We start from the raw sequence: 20734 nt of genomic DNA, 5'->3' as shown, positions 1-20734 counted from the left end.
CTGTTGTTATTCTTGAGAAGCAGATTTTGAATCCAAAAATCTGTGTTTATCTGTTTTATGTAAATTCAGAATTTAAGGATAATTTGGAGATAGCAATTGTTGTCGGTATTGAAAACGATTTTTTATAATTATAATGTAAAAAACACGACACATGCATTTTAATGATTGTTTATAACTTCTAATCTATTAGTAATTAACGTTTGGTAGAAAGAAAAATCATGCAAGTAGTCATTTGTGTGCTGCCATCCACACTCCATTTCGGGTTTATTTATTTGGGGAAATTGGTTAAAATATCTGATAAATATATCTTCATTTATTTTTTAGTCATATTTTCAAGACAGTTTTTTATATAAAAATATTTCACGTATTTATGTAACCATATATTTTTTAATAAAAAGAAAAAAAAAGTACGTAAAGATTTACGCATTTGCATAAAGATGGATTATTTTGTGAATTATCTTGAAAATAAGGTTAAAAGTGAACGAAGATTGGTTATTTTAGTCAATTTAAAGTTATGCTATAAGCACCACATTATATGTCAGAATCAAATCAAATCTTTTATTAAAAATGTAAAAGATGAGTCTTGATGTTGATATGTGTGAGTAGGAAATTAGTAGATACAAATGCAGTTAATAATAATAATATATATATATATATATATATATAGGGATGTTATTCTACACATTTTGTCATTCCTACACCCTATACAACCCTCATCTTAACCATTCAATTTTTAATCAATTAATTGTTTCCTAATATAAAGTATTAATCACAATTAATAAACTCTATTTATATTCCATAAATATTCAAATCATAATAAATGAACTCCCATCATTTCTATAAATATCTCAATTAATTGGGTTGCAAAGGTTGTACAAATGCACAAGGTTGTAAAAGAAATATACCCTATATATATATATATATATATATATATATATATATATATAAATGTAATGGGCAAATTGCATGAAAAAGTAGGGTACTTTAACTTGATTCGTATTTTGGGTAACGTACTTTTAGAATTTTCATTTTGGTATCTAAGATGTAATGTTTTAAATTTTAAGTACCCGGGGAACCGGTTAATGTTTCAACTGTTTACCCGGATATGTAAGTGTTTAAAACTTTACATTTTAGATACTAAAATAAAAGTTTAGAAAATACGTTATTCAAAATATGAATTAAGTTAAAATACATTATTTTTTTATACAATTAACCAACAACCTCTTTATTTATAGATTTTTATTTAATTCATCTAGAATATCATATAATATTATAATTTAATAAATTCTTTAGTAATTATTAAATATTCAAAACACTTTTTAATTAAAATAAAATTTTTGAGTATAAAGTTTTCAAACATCAATTCGTTTGTCAATTCAATCAAGGTCGAATTAGAAATATTATATACAACCAAATTTTCATTGATCATATAGATTTAACCTTTAATTAGCATTTAAGATTATTAAGGCGTTATTTGGTAGTTGTTGAATGGTTTGATACAAAATAATTAAGTGGTCAGAATGATTAAAAGACTCTTATAATATAATATAAAATGAAATATAATTGTTTACAACAAATAAAATTAGGGTGTGGAATGGTTAAGGGAGACCCGAGATACAAAATTATTCAGAGAGTTTTAGAACCATTAAGAGACAAACTTTTATCGTCAAACAAGATTAATTGTTTAACGATTCAGATAATGTCTTTTAATGAAACTATTAAGAAGTTTAAAATGTAAACAAACAATCTCTAACTATAATTTTTGAGTATTAACCAGACATGAATTCAATACTTTAGTTCCATTTTAATTTTACATTATTTTTATTCTGGTGTAGTTATATGCACATCTATTTATATCAAAGTCGGATCAAATCATGTATTGTAAATGTAAAAAATAAGTATTGATATTAATTTACATATGCATTTAGTTTACCTCTTTTCGCTCTTATTCTCATTTACAGCTTTATTTTGATCCGATCTTGATTCAGTTTTTTTAGGTCATGTTTGAGAAATTAACTGATAAACTAATTGTTAGTTGGAAAAAAAAACAGGTTCTAACTAATAGTATAAATGTTAATCAATAAACTCTGAGCATCTCCAAAATAGTATCAAAACTCAAATTCTCCCAAAAAAAATTATATTCAATTCCAATAGATTTTCTATTTTGGAGATTACAACAAATATTATATTATTAAAATATTTATATAATTAGGGGTTGTTTACCAAACACTTATTCCATAAGCGTTTACCGGTAAAATTTAACACTATCATTTACTTATCAAATAAGATTTTAGTCCACCAAAACAGTATCTTATGCAACAATTTTCCCAGTAAACGCTTATCATGGTAAGAGTCGTCGCCCTTATTTACCGGGTAAGACTCTGTTGAAGATGTTCTTAATAAACTAACTGTTAGTTGAAAACAGACAGTATTGATTAATATTATATCAGTTATTTCTCTTTCAGTATTTTAAAAATATCACTACATCCACAAGTAGCAACTCTTCAACGTAATAAAAGAATCACAACTCTAAATTAAGTGTAAACTATTTGTATTATTTTTTCCTATAAAAAAATTGCAAGCTGAATTTTGCTTTTCACTTTAAAAAACACAAGCTCCTCTGTCACACTTGTTTCCCGCGTACCCTCTCTGAATCCCATGATGGAGATTTTCCGGTTTCTTCTTCTTCTTCTGCTCCTCCCACTTTCTCTCTCCACCGCTGCCGACGTCGACAGTGACACCGCCGCATTATCTCTTTTCCGATCACAAACCGACACCCATGGCATCCTCCTTTCCAACTGGACTCTCTCTTCCATCACTCACTCCACCGCCTGCTCTGTTGCCTGGACCGGCGTTCAATGCACCAACAACCGTGTCACCGCCGTATTCCTCCCTTCCCTCGACCTCCGTGGCCCTCTTGATTCTCTCTCTTCTCTCGACCAACTCCGCATTCTCGATCTCCGCCATAACCGCCTTAACGGCTCTCTTTTACCCCTCGCCAATTGCACCAACCTCAAACTCCTGTATCTCCCCGGCAACGATTTATCAGGTTCTATACCGACGGAATTATCGTCTCTCACTCGTCTTCTACGGGTAGACCTCTCCGATAACAATCTCAGAGGTCCGATTCCCGATGGAATCTCGAATTTAACTCGTCTTCTGACACTCCGCCTCGAGAACAATGAGATTTCCGGTGAAATCCCTCAGTCTCTCTCTTCGCTTTCGCAAATCAAACAATTAAATCTGTCGAACAATGAGTTGTACGGTCATTTGCCGGAAAATATTGCTCAAAAGTTTGGCGACGAGAGCTTTTCCGGCAACAAAGGACTTTGTGGATCAAGTCCGTTGCCTGCTTGTTCGGCAGCTACGCCTCCACCGACGGTAGAATCAAACCCTAGCTCGTTACCTACTACAACAATTATCGACGAGACGAAGAAACCAACACATAAAGGACTACATCCAGGAGTCATCGTAGCCATCGTGATCGCGAATTCAGTAATGTTACTAGTGATCGCTTCTTTTCTAATAGCGTATTACTGTGGAAAGAGATCTACGAGCTCAAACTCAAAATTGGGTTCTGAGATTGGCAAAAGCAGGAGCAGCTACGGCAGCGAAAGCAGAGTGTATGCCAACAACGGCGGTGGTGGAGGAGACAGTGATGGAAACAACAAACTGGTGTTTTTCGATAAGAAGAAGAAGTTCGAATTGGAGGATTTATTGCGAGCGTCGGCAGAAATGCTTGGGAAAGGAGGTTTGGGGACGGTATATAGGGCGGTGCTGGACGACGGTTGCACGGTGGTGGCGGTGAAACGGCTGAAGGATGCAAATCCTTGTGGTAGGAAGGAATTTGAGCAGTATATGGATGTGATTGGGAAGCTTAAACACCCAAATGTAGTGAAATTGAGAGCTTATTATTATGCCAAAGAAGAAAAGCTTCTTGTCTACGATTATCTCCCTAATGGAAGCCTGCATTTACTCCTCCATGGTAATTCACGATTCTGTTCTTGAATTCGATAATTAATCAACTCTTTTCATGTTAATCTTTCAAACCCTTAATAAGTTGGTACCAAATGTGTAGTATGAATACAAGGACTTGTGTTCAAATCCTTTTTTTCCCGTTTAAAGATTGGATTATGTTCGGATCTTTTGGGTAAATGATCTTTAAATAGCCCGATTTTGATTGTTGTTACAGGAAATAGGGGTCCGGGAAGAATTCCGTTAGACTGGACGACTAGAATCAGCCTGGTGCTAGGGGCGGCAAGAGGGCTAGCCCGGATCCACGAACAATACAAGGCTTCAAGAATTCCGCACGGAAACGTGAAATCATCGAACGTGTTACTCGACAAGAACGGAGTCGCTTGCATTTCTGATTTCGGGTTATCATTGCTTTTGAATCCGGCTCACGCCACTGCTAGATTAGGAGGGTACAAGGCACCCGAGCAATTCGAAACCAAAAGACTCTCTCAAAAAGCAGATGTTTACAGTTTCGGGATTTTGTTACTGGAAATGCTGACGGGTAGAGCTCCGTCGCAATACCCGTCACCTTCTCGTGTGGGTGTCGAGGAAGAGGAACAAGCGGTGGATTTACCTAAATGGGTTCGGTCGGTGGTGAGAGACGAATGGACAGCCGAAGTGTTTGATCAAGAGCTACTAAGGTACAAGAACATCGAAGAGGAGCTCGTTTCGATGCTCCACGTTGCAATGACCTGTGTGGCAGCACATCCCGATAAGCGGCCAACGATGGCGGAAGTAGTGAAGATGATCGAAGAGATGAGGGTGGAGCAGTCACCGTTAGGGGAGGATTACGACGAGTCGCGTAATTCGTTGTCGCCTTCGGTCGCGACAACGGAAGATTGAACGATAGTAGGATGGTTCTTCCATCTAGTTTATCAAGTGTTTGATTATGCCTTTTTTTCCCATTTTGTGGTTGGTTTGCGGCATTTGTTATGTATTTGTGATTATTAGTATTCGTAATGTAATTCTGAATTAATTGGAGGCTAATGTTTCGTGTATGCATAAAAGCATCTCCAACAGTTATGTTAAAATAGAGATTTTAAATATTTATAAAATATTTTACTCTAATAATAACTGTGTTATATTGTATGACAAAATAGAAAAATAAAAAATCTTTAAATTATAATAATCTTTAAAACTCCGTATTTAATAGAGAAATAAAATATTTAATTTCTTCTATTAATAAGAGATATTGGTGAAATAATATTTTATTAAAAAGTAATTGAATATTTTAATAATGCTGATATGGTAAAATAGAGTAGTTTTTGGGGGTTATATTTATTCTAATACTCTATTTTAGAAAAATTATAACAGATGTTTTAAACAATAAAGTTGTAAAAATATTATCTTTTTTGTCTCAAAATAAATGTCCATAGTAAAAAAGGCATATGGTTTTAAAAAAATTTAATTATTACACTTTTCAATGCAGAAACTGAGGCCCGACATGCATATAATATTGCTAAAACAAAAAGAAATTCACTTTTAATTATAAAGAGAAATTTGTTGCATCTCATAATTAAGGGTGAAATGGAAAGTAGACATTTAATTTTGAAAATATATACCGTTTTAAAGACAAACTAAAATAGTAACATAGACGACATGGAAGCTCCAATTGGCAAGAAAAAAGAACAGTAAAATGTTGGAAATGAGAGACAAACGACGTATATATTATGTTTCTGTTCAAAACGACGAATATGAAATGTATTTAACAAATTTTAGAAACTTCAGTAAGTTATTTAACAGATTTTGGAATATCCAATGATTTATTTGTTTAAAAAAACTATTCAAAAACTTAATTATTCAAAATACTAAAATTCATTGAATATTTTTAGACTTTTTCCAATTAAATATATAGAAAATTGGGATTTAAAATGGAAATGTATGATGGTGTTATTAAAGTGGGAGTTTGGAGGATGGCAATCTCATGCTTGATATGATGGTGTCCCCGGGACCAATTAAAGCCCCTTCCAATTTTATGCTTTTTTCATGCTTTTACATCTTTGACTTCATTTTCACTCAAACCAACAAAAAAAAGTTTATGTTCTACTTTTTCTTTTTAAAAATTATAAATTAATAAGTTTACTTATTATTTGTTAAAACCACGTATAATTGTTTATATCATCCTTTTATATATTTATATATATATATATATATTTATATATATATATATATAATTTTAATATAAATTAATATGTTTCGATAACACCCTTTAAAATACAAGATAACAAAACTTGTGGATCGACTGTTGATATTGTTAATCTTAAGTACAAATTACTAATTACAAAATGTAATATTTGTATTTGCTAGAGAAATAAATATTAGGAGTAAATTACGTTTTTGTCCCTTTGTAAATCATTGTTATTTTCGTCATTTCTGCAACATTCAACAAACCACAAGGATAAAAAAAACGCAATCTACTCCAAATGTTAATATGTTTATAAATAATCCATAACAAGCGATATATCAAAATAATCTGTAATGGGTTTCTATTTTAAGCGTTTTTGACATAATTTAAAAACCTCTCTTGATTTACTTTTACTTATAATTAATAACTATAAGATATTGGTGACGTTGATTTTGATCAATAAATTTATTTTTTTGTTTTTATTAAAAAATATTTTAGATATTTGTCAACTTTATAATTAAATATGTATATGATACTTAGGTGACTAACTTGTTTTTGTAAGATCCATGAGACCATATTTTTACACTTAAAGATTATTTTCACAATATTATACTGTAAAGTTTCAAGTTTAAAAAAATTATCTCATAAATTTCATAAAAACAGACTGGTCTTACATGATCTCAAGTTAATTATTATATTTTTTTGAATTTTATTATTTAGAGTCATTGATTACTTAGACTTTGTACTAATTATTACTGAAATACCTAATTTGTCAATTTTTACTGTATCAATATTTTAATGGCAAGAAGAGAAAAGAAAACCTGAACACATGATACATGAGGTGTACTCAACCATAAGGAAGAAAGGTGGTTGGTGTTCTATACAAGTACTGCCAAAAAGTTTGAATACATATATAACCATTAGATTAATGAGTTTACAAGTTCACGAGCTTAATAAGACTCATAGCTTATTTGGTCAACTATAAATGATTGTTTGGTAATAGTTTAATGATATAGAAAGTGAAGCTTTATACATAAAAGCCAATCTTTTTCCAAATATGCTTCTCGTAATTAAAAGACACGCTCGTTTCATCTATGAAAGAACTCTTCCAACCAAAAACTTTTGCAATCTATACAGACAGATTTATCCATACAGGACTTAAGAAAAACCAACCGAACAACTCCCATTTTTTATTACAATTTTAGTCATGTTCTTAACTGAAAACTCAGTTAAGGTCAATTGTCTAAAATACCCCTAGCATTGCAAAACAATGCACCAGCATAGATAACCAAACTAAACCAAACCAACACCCAGTACACCCTACTCATAGATAACCAGAATGTATATAGACCTTACTTCAGCCTGCAGAGTTTGTTTACAATGCATCATACATAAAGTTCAGTTATCGATCAGAGACGTAAAAAAGTAGAAAATATGGGTGATTTCATCACCCTCGACGCGACCATATTTATCTTTACTTTGTATTTAGTTCCACATACAAGCCAACACTTAAACTACACACATTACCACACTCATTCTACCGCACACATCTATAATTTACACACCAGGCTGCTAACATCAGACCGCCCGACACACACATGCACGGTTAAACCCATTTTAACGACTATTGATATTAACTAGATAACCATACACAATGCTCTCCCCACCCACCCCTTCTGCTTTCATACGATGTTGCTTTTGTTTAGCAGAAAGCAAGCCATCTATAACAACTAAACCAAATGTAGGAGGGTACCTGATATGAATATTAACGGAATCGAATGAATTGGATAGAATGGAATAGTAGATCCATCAGGGGATTTAGCCAACCCTTCCCGTGTGATCAATTAGGGTCCCAACATGTTCCCCGGATAGCGCTCTTGATATATTTCCAGGCTCATGAAGATTGAATATCACAACTGCAACAAAAGGAAAAAAAATGCAGGTTCATATTTCAGTTTCCATCCCCGTGATGCAGACAATAAATTGAGATGGGACCCACATAACCGGAAAAAACCAAACCAAACCAAACAAACCCAATATATCCCACCTGGAAAACATTTTTTATATCGTAGGGTTTACTTTCCTACTATCTAAAACAAAACAAAGGTAAATAAATCACAAAATAAAATGGGCCAAAAAGTATAATTTTTTAGAAAATGAAGACAAATATATCGAGTATGAAATTAGGCAGACATAAAACCATAAGAAGCACATAAATCTTATAAGCACAAGTATCACATGTGTCCAATTTGCTTCATATGAAACTCCTCAAACCAATATGAAGGCTTAGGGGTTGGGTTGGTTGGTGTTCCAGTAAGTCCTGTATGGATAAAGATATTTGTGTGGGTTAATTTGTGTGTATAGATTGGGAAGATTTTTGTTTGGAAGGGTTTCTTATGGATGAAAGGAGCGTGTTTTTTAATCGGGAGGGGCAGATTTGAAATTTTTTTGGCTTTCTGCATAAACCCTCCTAAAAGCTTATTAAATAAGCCACTTACTATATCATTAAGCCACTCCCAAACAGTCATGTACTGACTGAATAAGCTTTGAGTCTCATTAAGCTCATTAAGCTGCTAGGAGTGCATCAAAAGAGCCTCAGTAGCAGGCTAAAGAGAAATACGGACCACTTGCTCACAAGGCGAAATGGCAATCTGTCTTCATGTGATTAGTATGTTTATGAAAATCAAGTTCTTTGTAGCGTACACACAAACCTGATTCTCGTGAAGCATCTCCATCAAACAACATTAAGAATCTCGTCAATAATGAAGTGGCCAATGACTCGATTGTGATCTGAGAGATCGCAATACACAAAGAAGACATCTTTGGTAGAACAAAATGTCTCCCCACAATCCTCCTCATAATTTCGAGAGTTTACCAACTTTCCCTTCAAACAAGCCAAAGAACCATTTGGATTCGGCCCCACTATGTACACAACTTGTGCAACAAAATCCTTCCTAGGAGGAAGCTTGGCATGGCCTAAAGTCCCTTATTTCTTAAAGGTGAAAATTTCACCTTACATAGTTTCTCCAGCCTGGATAAGTTAACTGCCCACTTCAGATATAGAGACAAATTGTAAGGAAAGCCTACTTGATAATATGAGGACACCAGGAGTAATTGGTGTAAGGGTAAGTTTGTCAGAGCAAGGTTTATAAGAGAATATCTGGTACGGAAATCGATGGTTGCAGAAACTAAAGTTGATCCATTCCTCCTAGTAATACCTCAATAGAAACCAAAGTGGAGGCACCATGGAATACAGGAAACAACACGGGTATAAGACTTCAATCAAGATATTAGGTTACTCGATGACTAGGAAACAAGACCATAAATCGATACACGGTCTGAACAAACAGTGTAAAGTGTAATAGGACTAGAGGAATGTAACATCTGAAGAAACAAATAACACAATTGATACGTACTATGATTTATGATACTTATACCTCTTTTATCCTCAATTATATGAGACACCCAAAGGTCAAGTTTTATGGGCCCTGGACAAAAATCATGAGCATGGCACACACACCCAAAAACCTTAGCATTAACATGAAACAGAGGAAAGAAAATAAAAAGTAGTAGTAAAATTTACCCTTTGGCCATATTAAATGAAATAAACTTGTAAAGTACAAATTAGTTATACTACTGCAACATTGTGTTAATCTGTTCAAGAATAACTGTTGATGGAAGCAAAATCACTGGTTGAATAGAAACCCATAGAGAAAGCAAGGGTAAACAAAAACCAACCAGGAATCCCGTTCTCTTCGCAAAATGTTGCAGCCATCATGTCCATTGGTGATGCACTTCTAGAAGCCAACTCCCTGAAAGAAATGTGCTCAAATGTGACACTGCTGATGGAGTCACATTCAAATAGACCATCTGCATTAGTACCTTTGACAAATGCATCGGCATGAACTGCATGAGAACAACAAACCATCAGTTCACCTCCAAGGAAACTATTAAAGCATCTTTAGCATGATAAATAATTAATATCATAGAACTTGACCATACTCTCTGATGCTCTAAGAGCAGCGGCTGTGTCGGTAGAGAAGAGTGGATTTCCTGTGCCAGCACCAATGCCACCAAATATTACCACCCTCCCTTTTTCTAGATGTCGGATTGCTCGGTGTTTACTGTATGGTTCAAAGACCTCTGGCATAGAAAAAGCAGATTGCAGACGTGCCTGAACACCCAACTTCTCCAGCGCTGACTGGATTAATATGGAATTCATCACAGTTGCCATCATACTGGTAACATATGCAAAGCCATGGTTCATCATGAACATGTACAACTGGAGAAATATCAATACTAAATTGTTCCGACAAATCATACTGAATCAAACTTTGGGTAGAGGTTGAAACATACTGTGAAGGCACTCATTGAAAAATACCAGTATTCGGCACATAATGAAAGACACTTTTAGATGTGCATATCCTCCGGGAGGGCGATTGGGACACGGGCACAAGGGACTATATGACAATTAATAATTAAATTGGCGTATGAAGGATAGCATCCTAGGCAGCCCTCAATGAGAAAGAAAAAGACCCAAAAGGTAACCATGAGTATCCTACAAACCCTGCTGTCCATAGGCACACCAACTAATATGAAATGTTCAGTGTTATAAAATTCTGCTTAGGAGCTATGTGTTCCATTTTTCACTTCTATTAGTATGGGCCACTTAATCACCCACCTAGAGATGAGCGCCCCCACCACTTCAGTTTATAAAAAATAATGAGTTAATCATTCCAATCACGATGATGGGGATTAATGGTCAATGACCTTTTCTCAACATGTTTCACTTTCTCGATTATTGTACCAATGTAACAATAAAACTAATCTTATAGAAAGAAACCATATCAATGTGATATCAATGTGATACAATACCAATATTTAACTTTTCATATGCTTACATAATCCAAATCATTATAGTTTTATATATTTAAATGCATCTGCCTAATCCCTGATTAAGTAATTACATACTAGAAGCTTATTCAACCACCTAGCTCCACTTAATGACTTTTTTAAGACTGGAATGACGGCTGAAAGCACATACCCAAGCATTTAGTATATTTATTAATAAACAGGGAAAGGTCAGGCTGACTTTCATACATAATTATAACCAAGTCTTCTTTCATTTTCTTTCCTGGAACACTAATCCAACCAAACCAATCAAAGACAAACTTCTGAGCATGCAAAAAGTGTGTATGTGTGTAAAGAAGTGAAAACCAAACCAATATGACTTAAGTTGTCTCACCTTTTACTTTTTCACAACCATAGAACTTCAGTTACTTTTTATTATAGCTTTTTTTTTCTAATTTGCAGAATACTCTTTTCATTTCCTTCTTGAAAAAAGAAAAACTGCAATTCTCCTTCGTGCATTGTGATTCTTGTATCCATGTGAAATCTTGGTCAATAATTCAGGAATACGGTTAACACCGCATGGGATGTGAACCCCACCACATCCCCTATTAACTAAACCCTCAAAGCACCAGATACTGGAATTCAGCAAGAAGTCCAGGCTTGAACCTTGCTTTTAGATGAAAGCTCAGTGACTAAGTCTATTTTGCAAAAGTGCATTGTTTACTTCAGTCTTCAGATTTTCTGATTCAGCATAGGCCAACAAGAATGCTGATGCTAGAAATACTGCAAAATCCTCAAACGCTTTGTAGCCTTGCATTAGATCTCCAACTGCTTTAAATTTGTAATTTTGAAGCCATGATGTTTGCCTACGAAATCTTGGTGACCTTTCCCAGGCTATTGTTATTTTTATTTTTATTTACTCAAATTCTTACAAACTGAAGGGAGCAAGATATGAGATAGAGATATTTTTATCGAACAGATATAATTAGCACGTCGGGAAATAATAACATTACCCAATCTGATAAGCAGTACTTCTGTCCATACCAGTAGCTGTAACCCATGTGTCTCCACAAAAGAAATTGCGCCCACCAACCACTATTGCCACCTGAAAGAGAGGCTTGCATGAGATCAAATTCAGAATATTTAAATGTTATAGAAGTGACATCTGATTTTAAAAAATGGAACACCTCAACACCAACATTGCAAGCCATTGATACTTCTCTAGCGATCAGCATGGCCACCTACAGAATAAAAGAAATCAAGTCTAAACTTCAGATGATGTATCATGACGAGATCAAAGAAAAACTTTAAAATGTCACCCAGAAAGGATTTCTAGCGTAACTAAACCATCCATACCAGTTATATGGAATTATACGTACCTTCGGATCAACACTGTGAGAACTGGTTCCAGCCAGAGAAGCACCACTAATTTTAAAAACAACTCTCCTCCATCTAGCATTTGTTATTGGTTTTGACTTTATAGCAGTGATCTGACAGCTTGGGCTAGATGTTGCTGTTGCATATCTGCATAAAGATTGATTGGATGCTTGTTCAGATAAATATCATCAACCAACTAAATGATCACAATTCTACAATAGTCAACTCTGAAGCCCATGGAGCAGCAATCTCAATAGTATTTGGCATTCAACTGTTCATGACTTGAATTGGTTTAAGCTAGTGCCATTACAGACAAATGATTTCAACTTTCAAGTACAACTACATTACTCAAAATCTCAACAAAGTATCACACAACAGCTGAGAGGCATGATTTTAAATATTAAAAACATCACATAAGTATAAAGAACTTCCAGATGGTTCCTACATCAAATGTCATTTGCAATTCCAGCTAGCTGAGACACAGGAAATCTTCTGCACTCCAAATCTTTACCCATAATTCATAATTAGACTTGTCTAAATTGATGGAGTTTTCTCAAAGTTCTTTTATCTTAGAAACTAAGACTTATCATATACACTCCATTTACAAGTCACTGCAAAATGTTAGTAGGAGATGGACCAGATTCCTTTAAATCTGTCTTGCAAGTCGAAAGAAGGGTCTTCATTTTTCCCTTCTCCCTCCATCATGGATCAAGATATATGTTTTCAAGATGAGGCTTCCGAAGAGAGACCAAGTCAAACAATGCAATTTTCATCATAAAGTTAATAATGAAAACTTAAAGTATTCAAAACTAGATTCTGGAATTCATGGTTTAGAAATGAAGTTCGTGAACTAAAAATCCTTAGATAACTAAAGTAAGATTCACAACCAAAAAATAGTATCTTTCCAAGATAGAGCAATTGACTTGCTTTTTGTTGCTAACCAACTATCATTCTTACCAAAAATGTTTTAAAAAACAGTATGCGTTGCAAAGATGAGCGATTTCGGATTTAAAATTTCCATATTTGATGGTTTCTTTGCGTTTACATTTCCGCAGCTTACCCAAAACCATCGATCTGTAGTGTTTCTCTGTTCTCCGATTTCTGCAAGAATGGTATTTAGTTTGCAACATACCTTGCAAATTTGGGTGATTTTGGATGATAAATGTCACTCAAGTGGTTTCTTTTGTATCTGTATTTCCATAACTTATCCAAATCAGCTGATTCTTGTTTTTTATTCACGAGAAAAAAGTATTTAGTTTAGAACAAAAAAATGTAAGTTCAATGATTATAAAGTCAATAACGAGATAAAAAGAATGCAATTCACCAAGTCAATATCATATATTTGTCTCTTCATACAAGCTTAAACATGTTCAGTTCAGTAGTTCAGCAAGTAATCTTCGTCTTAAGATAATTTCACAATCTTGAACACAATGCCATTGCTCAAAATTTTGGAAGAACAATTAACTGAAGCAAGAAGGATGCATATACCTCTTAGACTGTCTAACAGGACTACTCATTCCCCCTGCCGAATTCTCTTCGCCCAACACAGCCTTCAATGGCAATGAGTTCCCGACGATCTGCTCCATCTTTTTAAACCAAGGCCAATGACTAATGGCATTTCCCCCATTTGTATTCATCATCCGGTGCCTCTCCAACTTATACCTCTTCTTTAAATTATCCACCTTGTTTTTACACTGCTCCACGCTCTTCGTCTGCTTCTCGCACCTTTCGCTGACGATTGCCGCCACCTCTTCCCAGTCCCTCCCTCTCAAATTCCCACGATTCAACTGCATAAACTTATCTAAATACGCATCTAACAGACACGCAATGGCAGTGTCACTCCACTCTTCTCTATCCTTCCTATACTCTCCGCCTGAAGACGAAGCCGCGAGCTTTACTTTCTTACTATAATTATACGGTGTTCCTCCATCGCTAAGCTCTTCCCGATCGCTCCATTTCTCGCTTCGTGCACCGTTAATCCTAGATCTGTTCGGATCCGACTCATCATCGTACGGAACGACAACCATGGGCTGTGAACAGAACCCCCCGTCGCTATAACCTTCTCCATTGGCTTCCTGTGTTGGCCGCGGAGGTGGTGGTGTATTAATCTGAGTCGCCTGCGAGGCTAGTAAGTGAGCAGTTGCAGCGAGTTGGTGGTGGAAATCAGGATTTGTTTGGTGGCTGGAAGTGGTGGTGGTGGTGGTGTCTCCGATCAGCGGGAAGTCGTCATCGGAAGATGCCATCGGAGGGACATTAGGGTTAGGGTTAGGGTTGGCAGTGAAAGTCGGAGACGACGTTAAGTTTGAGGGAGAGGATCGTTTGAAGAACCGTTAACTATACCGGAATTGAAACGTAACTTTGTGAGGGCAGAAACGTCACGCCGTATGACGGGTCCGTTAGTATAAACAGGCTTTTAATGTGTGGACCCCACGATATATTACCATCGTCCCCCCTATAATAATTCCTATTTCTTCTTTTTCGAAATAAAAAAAAATTTAATTTCATAAAAAAAAAAAACTTATTTATAAGGAAATTTTCAGGGATTAGGGAAATCCTACGGGCACACTTGGAGGACCCAGTACAACGGAGAGTTGTATGCTGCGTTCGGGAATTGGTTAATCATCCAATAACAAGTAAGAATGGGAAATTTTATTCTATAAACGAAAAAGAACAAAGAATTTAATATCAACAGAATCTTCGTAGTAAACTACTTGGTAGCGTCTTTTTTCTAAAATAAGAATCCTTTATGATAGAAAATAGATATATTACCACTTGGTTTTTTATTGAAGTTTTCTATTAAGGTAACTGTGAGCATTCGAGTTAACTTAGCTCTCCTGATTAACCATCGGACGACTATAAAGAGCCTTGAGTATGAACCTTCATTGCCGCAAGGGGTTTCAACAATATATGGATTCAAACTCGGGAAATATAAGTATTCTCTACATCCCCTTGAGGTTTGACCAATATGCCTCAACCCAACTGGTTAAGAAGTTGGTTTTTGATATGTTTGAAATCAAACGAGTGGAAAATTTGGAAGGTAATGGTTTGCTTGGTGGTGGAGCCCATAAATGGAGGACAAGGGGGTTAGGATGTAGTCATACTGGTTTTATTCTGATCATTAGCATCAAAAAAGAAATCAGATATAAACCGAAGAAAAATAAAGAACAAATAAGGAAGAAGGATGAGAAAGGAATCACTGTAGCATTTTGGTCAAGGAGTTGATGAATCCAAGGTAATAACTCAATTACGTTATGTATTGGTTTCATTATGCGTCATTAAATGAATTATTAATGTTACATGCGAAATGGGTAAGAATTTGATGGTTTGAAAGCAAATAAGAGCACTGATAATGGTGTTTCATGCTCATGTTGTGTATAATGATATTTAAGGTGTTAATAGGATTATAAAGCATGGAGATGTTGTGTATAATCAACCCGTTATGCGACCCGACTAATTCCAAGACGACCACCTGCTCTAGGGGTAGCCTGGAGTCACCGCATTTGAACCTTCGTGGCCACAAAGAGATTTTTATTCCTCGTTAGATTTAAAACCTGGGACCTCCAGACACTTTTGACTTTTGGAGCAAAGCTCAAACCAATCAGGTACCACTCATGTGGTTCACAATGATAAATGTGGTATTATAAAGAAAATGGTGTGATATTTCCATGATAGAAACGAGGGTGTTACACTTTCTCAAAATACGTAAAATGTTTATCTTGTATAATACAGTTGTTATTGTTAATAAAGTATTACTTCTATTTATATCTACACACAAAGGATAACCACTAATCTGCTAACAATTAACAATGTAAATGTAACTAATATTGATCAAATTAAGCATAATAACTCAAGTTTTTCTTTTATAACGTGTTTTATGAAACACCGGTCGTAGATTTGAAGTCGTTTTCATAATGCATCAAATCCCCCTGTTATATATTTCGATTGAAGCATACCTATCAATTGACTACTGCAATTCAAATTGACGATAAATTAAAATTTAAAAAGAAATGTTAAAAAATGTTGTCTACTGAATTATTGTGTTTGTATGCAAATCCGTCCACTTTTATCATATTCATACAAATGATGAATGTATGCTTTCAACAAAGTTTAACGTCGACATTGTCCAAAATAACGAAGTTGGTGATTTGATTTGCGAAAAGTGAGTGAATCCGATCATCTTTATGGTAGTGCCAAAAACCTACGTTATTGGATTTTCCTTTTAAGATACCAAAATCATAAATAATTTGATATTGAATTTTATACAAACAATGAAACGTAAAACCCGATAACAAAGTTTCTTAGTCACAAATACAAAAACAACTAAAGTTTGTAGGGTTTTCAAAAAAGGGTAAGAGAGACAGGGGACAATTATGGTACATCCATATTATACTCGCGGTCGACCTATCTGCATTAAGATATAAATCACTTCTCTTCAAGTACTTAGGGTCTGTTTGTTTGGTTTTTCATTAAGTATTGTATGAATAAAGATATCTGTTTAATTTGGGAAGATATTTGGTTGAGAGATTTTTTCATAAATGGAAGGAGTATTTTTTTTTTAACTGGGATGAACATGTTTGGAAAAAAAAAACTTCAATTTCTACATAAAGTTCCCCTATAAGCTTATTGAATAAACTACTATGTATATCAATAAGTTATTATTAAATATTCATATATAGTTGATCGAATAAGTTGTGAGTCTCATTAAGCTCATTAAGATGTTAACAAATAGATCCTTATAACATCTTTAAAAGATTATCTAAAATAGTGATAATGGAGATTTTGTTCTCTATTTGCCTCCAACAAATTCTCAGGGGATGTTTGGGATTGCTTATTTAAACTGTTTGTTGACTTATTCCGGTATGGTACCGGTAATAATCAATTTTTAGTATTTTGATGGAAAATAAATAATGTTTATACCAATGTCAAGCCGGTAATATAAGCCATTTGTTTTTATTCTGAAACCATTGTGTAACCGGATTTAGGGTTATAAACTATTAACTTATATCTAAACTAGCTAAAACGAAAATAACAATCATACCTAATGACAACTTTCATAAACGAATACAAAACATAACGTAAATGTTAGAAACCAACAATTGACGATCCATTAAATGAAGTAATAATCAACAACGTTTTTAATTTGATGAAACTACAAAAACGAAGATCATCGATGGGGAACGTAAAAATTACCTAGAAAGAATAACAGATTACTCATTCTGGTTGGGGTATAAGCTTCGAGAGACACAAAATGAGAACGCAAAACCGACTTATTGGACTTCGATTCCAAATTTGAATCCTTTAATTTTAAGTAAGCAAAGACTCTCGATAGGGATGTATAGGTAAAGTTTTTCTGTCGACCTGAAGAGAAAACATGGGATAACAAATAAGAACAAAGTTAACATTCTGGAAAACGGAAAAAGTTAAATTAGTGAAAATAACTTTCATCAGAAAACGGGACAATGCTATATTAATGAAACAGTACCATATATTTTTCCTGTTTTCTCCTGTTTCACTTAATCACAGGCTTGTAAGTGGGATACCTATTACCGAGATATGTAAAATAGAACCAACAAATGTTGTGAATCCCTTTGGTAGGCCAGACCGCCAGAGAGTAGATAGAGATGGAAAAAAGAGAAGTTTAACCATAATGGTGGTGCTTGATTGGTTTGAACTTGTCTCCAAAGGTATGTTGTGCATTCACGATTCTTCTAATCATGAGAAGGCGGATCTAGAGATGGAGAAGAATAAGAAAAAGCGTAACAGTAGAAGACGAAGGGTTTTTTGCTTTGCAGGTAAACGTAAAACCTATAAAAAAGGGAAAAAAGAGAAAATTTCAGAAAAAGGAAGGCATTGATACTGTTATGAACATATGTCAGGTTAGAGCTGTATGTTTCTGCTTTATATAGATATGTAAATATAGATCATGTTGACATTAAATTTTAAGTATATAACAAAATAAAATGACCATCGTTATAAAGTAAATAAAATATTGTTAACAAACCAAAAATAAAGTTAATTTGTCGGTTAAACTAAAAATATGCTAATACGTGGGATTTAAAAATGTCAAAAACGTATTTCAGTAATTCGTTAAACCAGACGTCGTTGACTTTTTTCTCTCCATATCTTATGGCAATTACGTATGTAAATCTACTCTAATAAGTTGGAACAAGTAGATTTGGAAATCGAAAAATGTTGTATTTCGGATCACAATCGGATTGTGATAAAAGTAATACCTGGTTGTGGACGCTGCAATAAAATGGGGTTTATAGAAAGGAAAAAATAAGTGTCCAAATTAACTGTTTTATATGATTTGAATTTATAGGATTAATTGATACACAAATTCAAACATGAAACTTTAATAAATTGTACTTACATACAATTTACCTGTAATCTTGAATTTTAAGTAAACTATATCAATAAACAGTATTTCATGCATAACAAATTATTTTTAAAAGTTTTGATCAAGTGCTTTATAATATAGTATAGATAGATTAGATTTTAAACCAATCACAATAGGAAGTTGCCACCTAGGGCTGTAAATGAACCGAACGAACACGAACCGAAGCTTGTTCATATTCGTTCGTTTAATTTAATCGAACAAACGAACGAAGACGAACAGTAAACGAATGAAAATATTTGTGTTCGTTCATTTAGAAATCAGTTGTGTTCATGTTCGTTTTATGTTCGTTCGTTAACATGCTAAACGAACGTAAATGAAGGGGCTAAACGAACAGGTCTAAACGAACATAAACGGACATGCCTAAACGAACATAAAAGGTTCCATCTGGAGGCTAGGCTTTTGGAGAAAAAGTGAAAAGATAAAAATTTTAAATAAGACAAAATAATAATGAAATTTAAATCTAAATAAATTATAAAAAATTAAAACTTAAATAAATATTATTTGAATTCAAGCTAAATAAATAAAAAATTATATATTAAATTTAATATATGAACGAACATAAGCGAACGAATATAAACAAATGTAAATGAACGAATTAGACTCATGTTCATGTTCGTCTAACTAAACGAACAAACAAATTTGTTTATGTTCATTCATTTATTAAATGAAGGAACATAAACGAACTTCCCGCTGAATGTTTCGCTGACCGTTCAGTTCGTTTACAACTCTATTGCCACCTCTTTCCTCTAATCACAACTTTTCTTTTGAAATATTAAAATTATGAATCGTCTATTCCGTCCACAATCACATGTCACAATCACGATTTTAATGCTATGATTGATTATTGATCGGGTGATGGCAATGCCAAAGCTTGATCGGGCCTCAATCGTTCTTTTTCAAAAAAAAAAAAAGTAAAAGTAAAGATATTTCAGATTATTTCTTTCATATGATTTTTTTATCAAATCATACATAAATCAGCTTTTTCCTAACCAATACTTATATTGATAATTTATAATATATTATTAAAACACATCAAAAGAATATTTAGTACGACATATTTGAAAAGTATGGACTTCGTTACAACTTCTAGAACCTTCTTTCACAGAAAATTCAAAGTGTTTATTTTTCAAAACGTTAAAATTGACTTTTGTATTTTCATTAATTATTTTAATCGTCGAGTCTTGAAATAAATTTTTTATCATAAAATTAAAAAATCATTTTTCAGATATAATATGAATTAATGACAATTAGACCTAAGTCCTAAAATCAGATAAGGATTTAATTATTTGGATTGTGACATACTGGTTAATATTTAGGAGATGTAGTTGGAATTTTATTTTTTAGGGTTTAAATCCAGACGTTGTCAAATCTCTTGTAGCTATGAAGATTCATTTGTGATGAACTTCAGATTATTCGTGGTCGCCTAGGGATTAATTGTTGTACGTATACTGATATGAAAATATACAGTTACCCAATAAAATATTGATATAAAATAAAAGAAAATATAAAACTAATTGAAAGAAAAGACTTCATAACAATACAAAACTAGTTGTATACCCGTGCAATGCGGCGAGATGCGAAATTTTGAAAAGAGGTAAACGGACATATCGATTACGGATAAAAATTTGTATTTGAAATTGTCAGACCTACATTATTGATTGTTTCATATTCAATTGATTTGAGAAAAACTGAAACAACCCAATAATCTATTTGATGTTGAAATTTAACAACTGATTAATAATCTATACTATATTATAAAGCATTTGACTAAAACTCTTAAAAACTCTTAAACTCTTAAAAACTCTTAAACCCGTTCATCCCTACCCAATTTCATCTCATATCTGAATTCGTGTAACTAACTGCAGATAAACGCAATCAAATACATGATAAACATCTCATTTTAAATATAAAAAATCTAAAATATAATTAGGATAATCATTGAGTTCTAACAGAATACTTAATTATTA

The 20734-nt window shown here is 33.6% G+C and overlaps 2 protein-coding genes across 3 annotated transcripts; one reads left to right on the top strand and one right to left on the bottom strand.

Annotated features, from left to right (window-relative positions):
- The first annotated feature begins 2661 nt into the window (after positions 1–2661).
- LOC112519677 (leucine-rich repeat receptor-like protein kinase PXC1) lies at positions 2662–5012 on the top strand. Its single transcript, XM_025127894.1, has 2 exons — positions 2662–3985; positions 4193–5012. Exons 1-2 carry the CDS (start codon positions 2662–2664, stop codon positions 4855–4857), a joined length of 1989 nt encoding a protein of 662 aa, XP_024983662.1. The 3' UTR covers positions 4858–5012.
- Positions 5013–7512: 2500 nt separating this feature from the next.
- LOC112518844 lies at positions 7513–14679 on the bottom strand. Of its 2 annotated transcripts, XM_025126608.1 has the most exons (8): positions 13856–14679; positions 12370–12514; positions 12178–12231; positions 12004–12095; positions 10142–10377; positions 10022–10045; positions 9878–9951; positions 7971–8055 (listed from the first exon to the last, which is right to left on the bottom strand). In XM_025126608.1, exons 1-7 carry the CDS (start codon positions 14608–14610, stop codon positions 9914–9916), a joined length of 1344 nt encoding a protein of 447 aa, XP_024982376.1. In that variant the 5' UTR covers positions 14611–14679; the 3' UTR covers positions 7971–8055; positions 9878–9913. The 2 variants fall into 2 exon arrangements, with proteins under 2 accessions (XP_024982375.1, XP_024982376.1); XM_025126607.1 differs by having other exon boundaries at positions 7513–8055; positions 9878–10045.
- Positions 14680–20734: the final 6055 nt, after the last annotated feature.

The sequence above is a fragment of the Cynara cardunculus genome (assembly GCF_001531365.2).
Source record: "Cynara cardunculus var. scolymus isolate 2C chromosome LG 10, CcrdV1, whole genome shotgun sequence".
In the NCBI taxonomy this organism is placed as follows: domain Eukaryota; kingdom Viridiplantae; phylum Streptophyta; class Magnoliopsida; order Asterales; family Asteraceae; genus Cynara; species Cynara cardunculus.
This window is presented reverse-complemented; position numbering and strand designations above follow the sequence as displayed.

Excerpts from the sequence above, each read along its gene's own strand:
- LOC112518844 (XM_025126607.1), bottom strand. The coding sequence starts at position 14,610 with ATGGCATCTTCCGATGACGACTTCCCGCTGATCGGAGACACCACCACC. Across the intron at positions 12,232-12,369 it reads CTCACAGTGTTGATCCGAAG|GTGGCCATGCTGATCGCTAG; the intron begins GTACGTATAATT and ends TTTATTCTGTAG. Across the intron at positions 12,096-12,177 it reads CTTGCAATGTTGGTGTTGAG|GTGGCAATAGTGGTTGGTGG; the intron begins GTGTTCCATTTT and ends CCTCTCTTTCAG.
- LOC112519677 (XM_025127894.1), top strand. The coding sequence starts at position 2,662 with ATGGAGATTTTCCGGTTTCTTCTTCTTCTTCTGCTCCTCCCACTTTCT. Across the intron at positions 3,986-4,192 it reads CCTGCATTTACTCCTCCATG|GAAATAGGGGTCCGGGAAGA; the intron begins GTAATTCACGAT and ends TTGTTGTTACAG.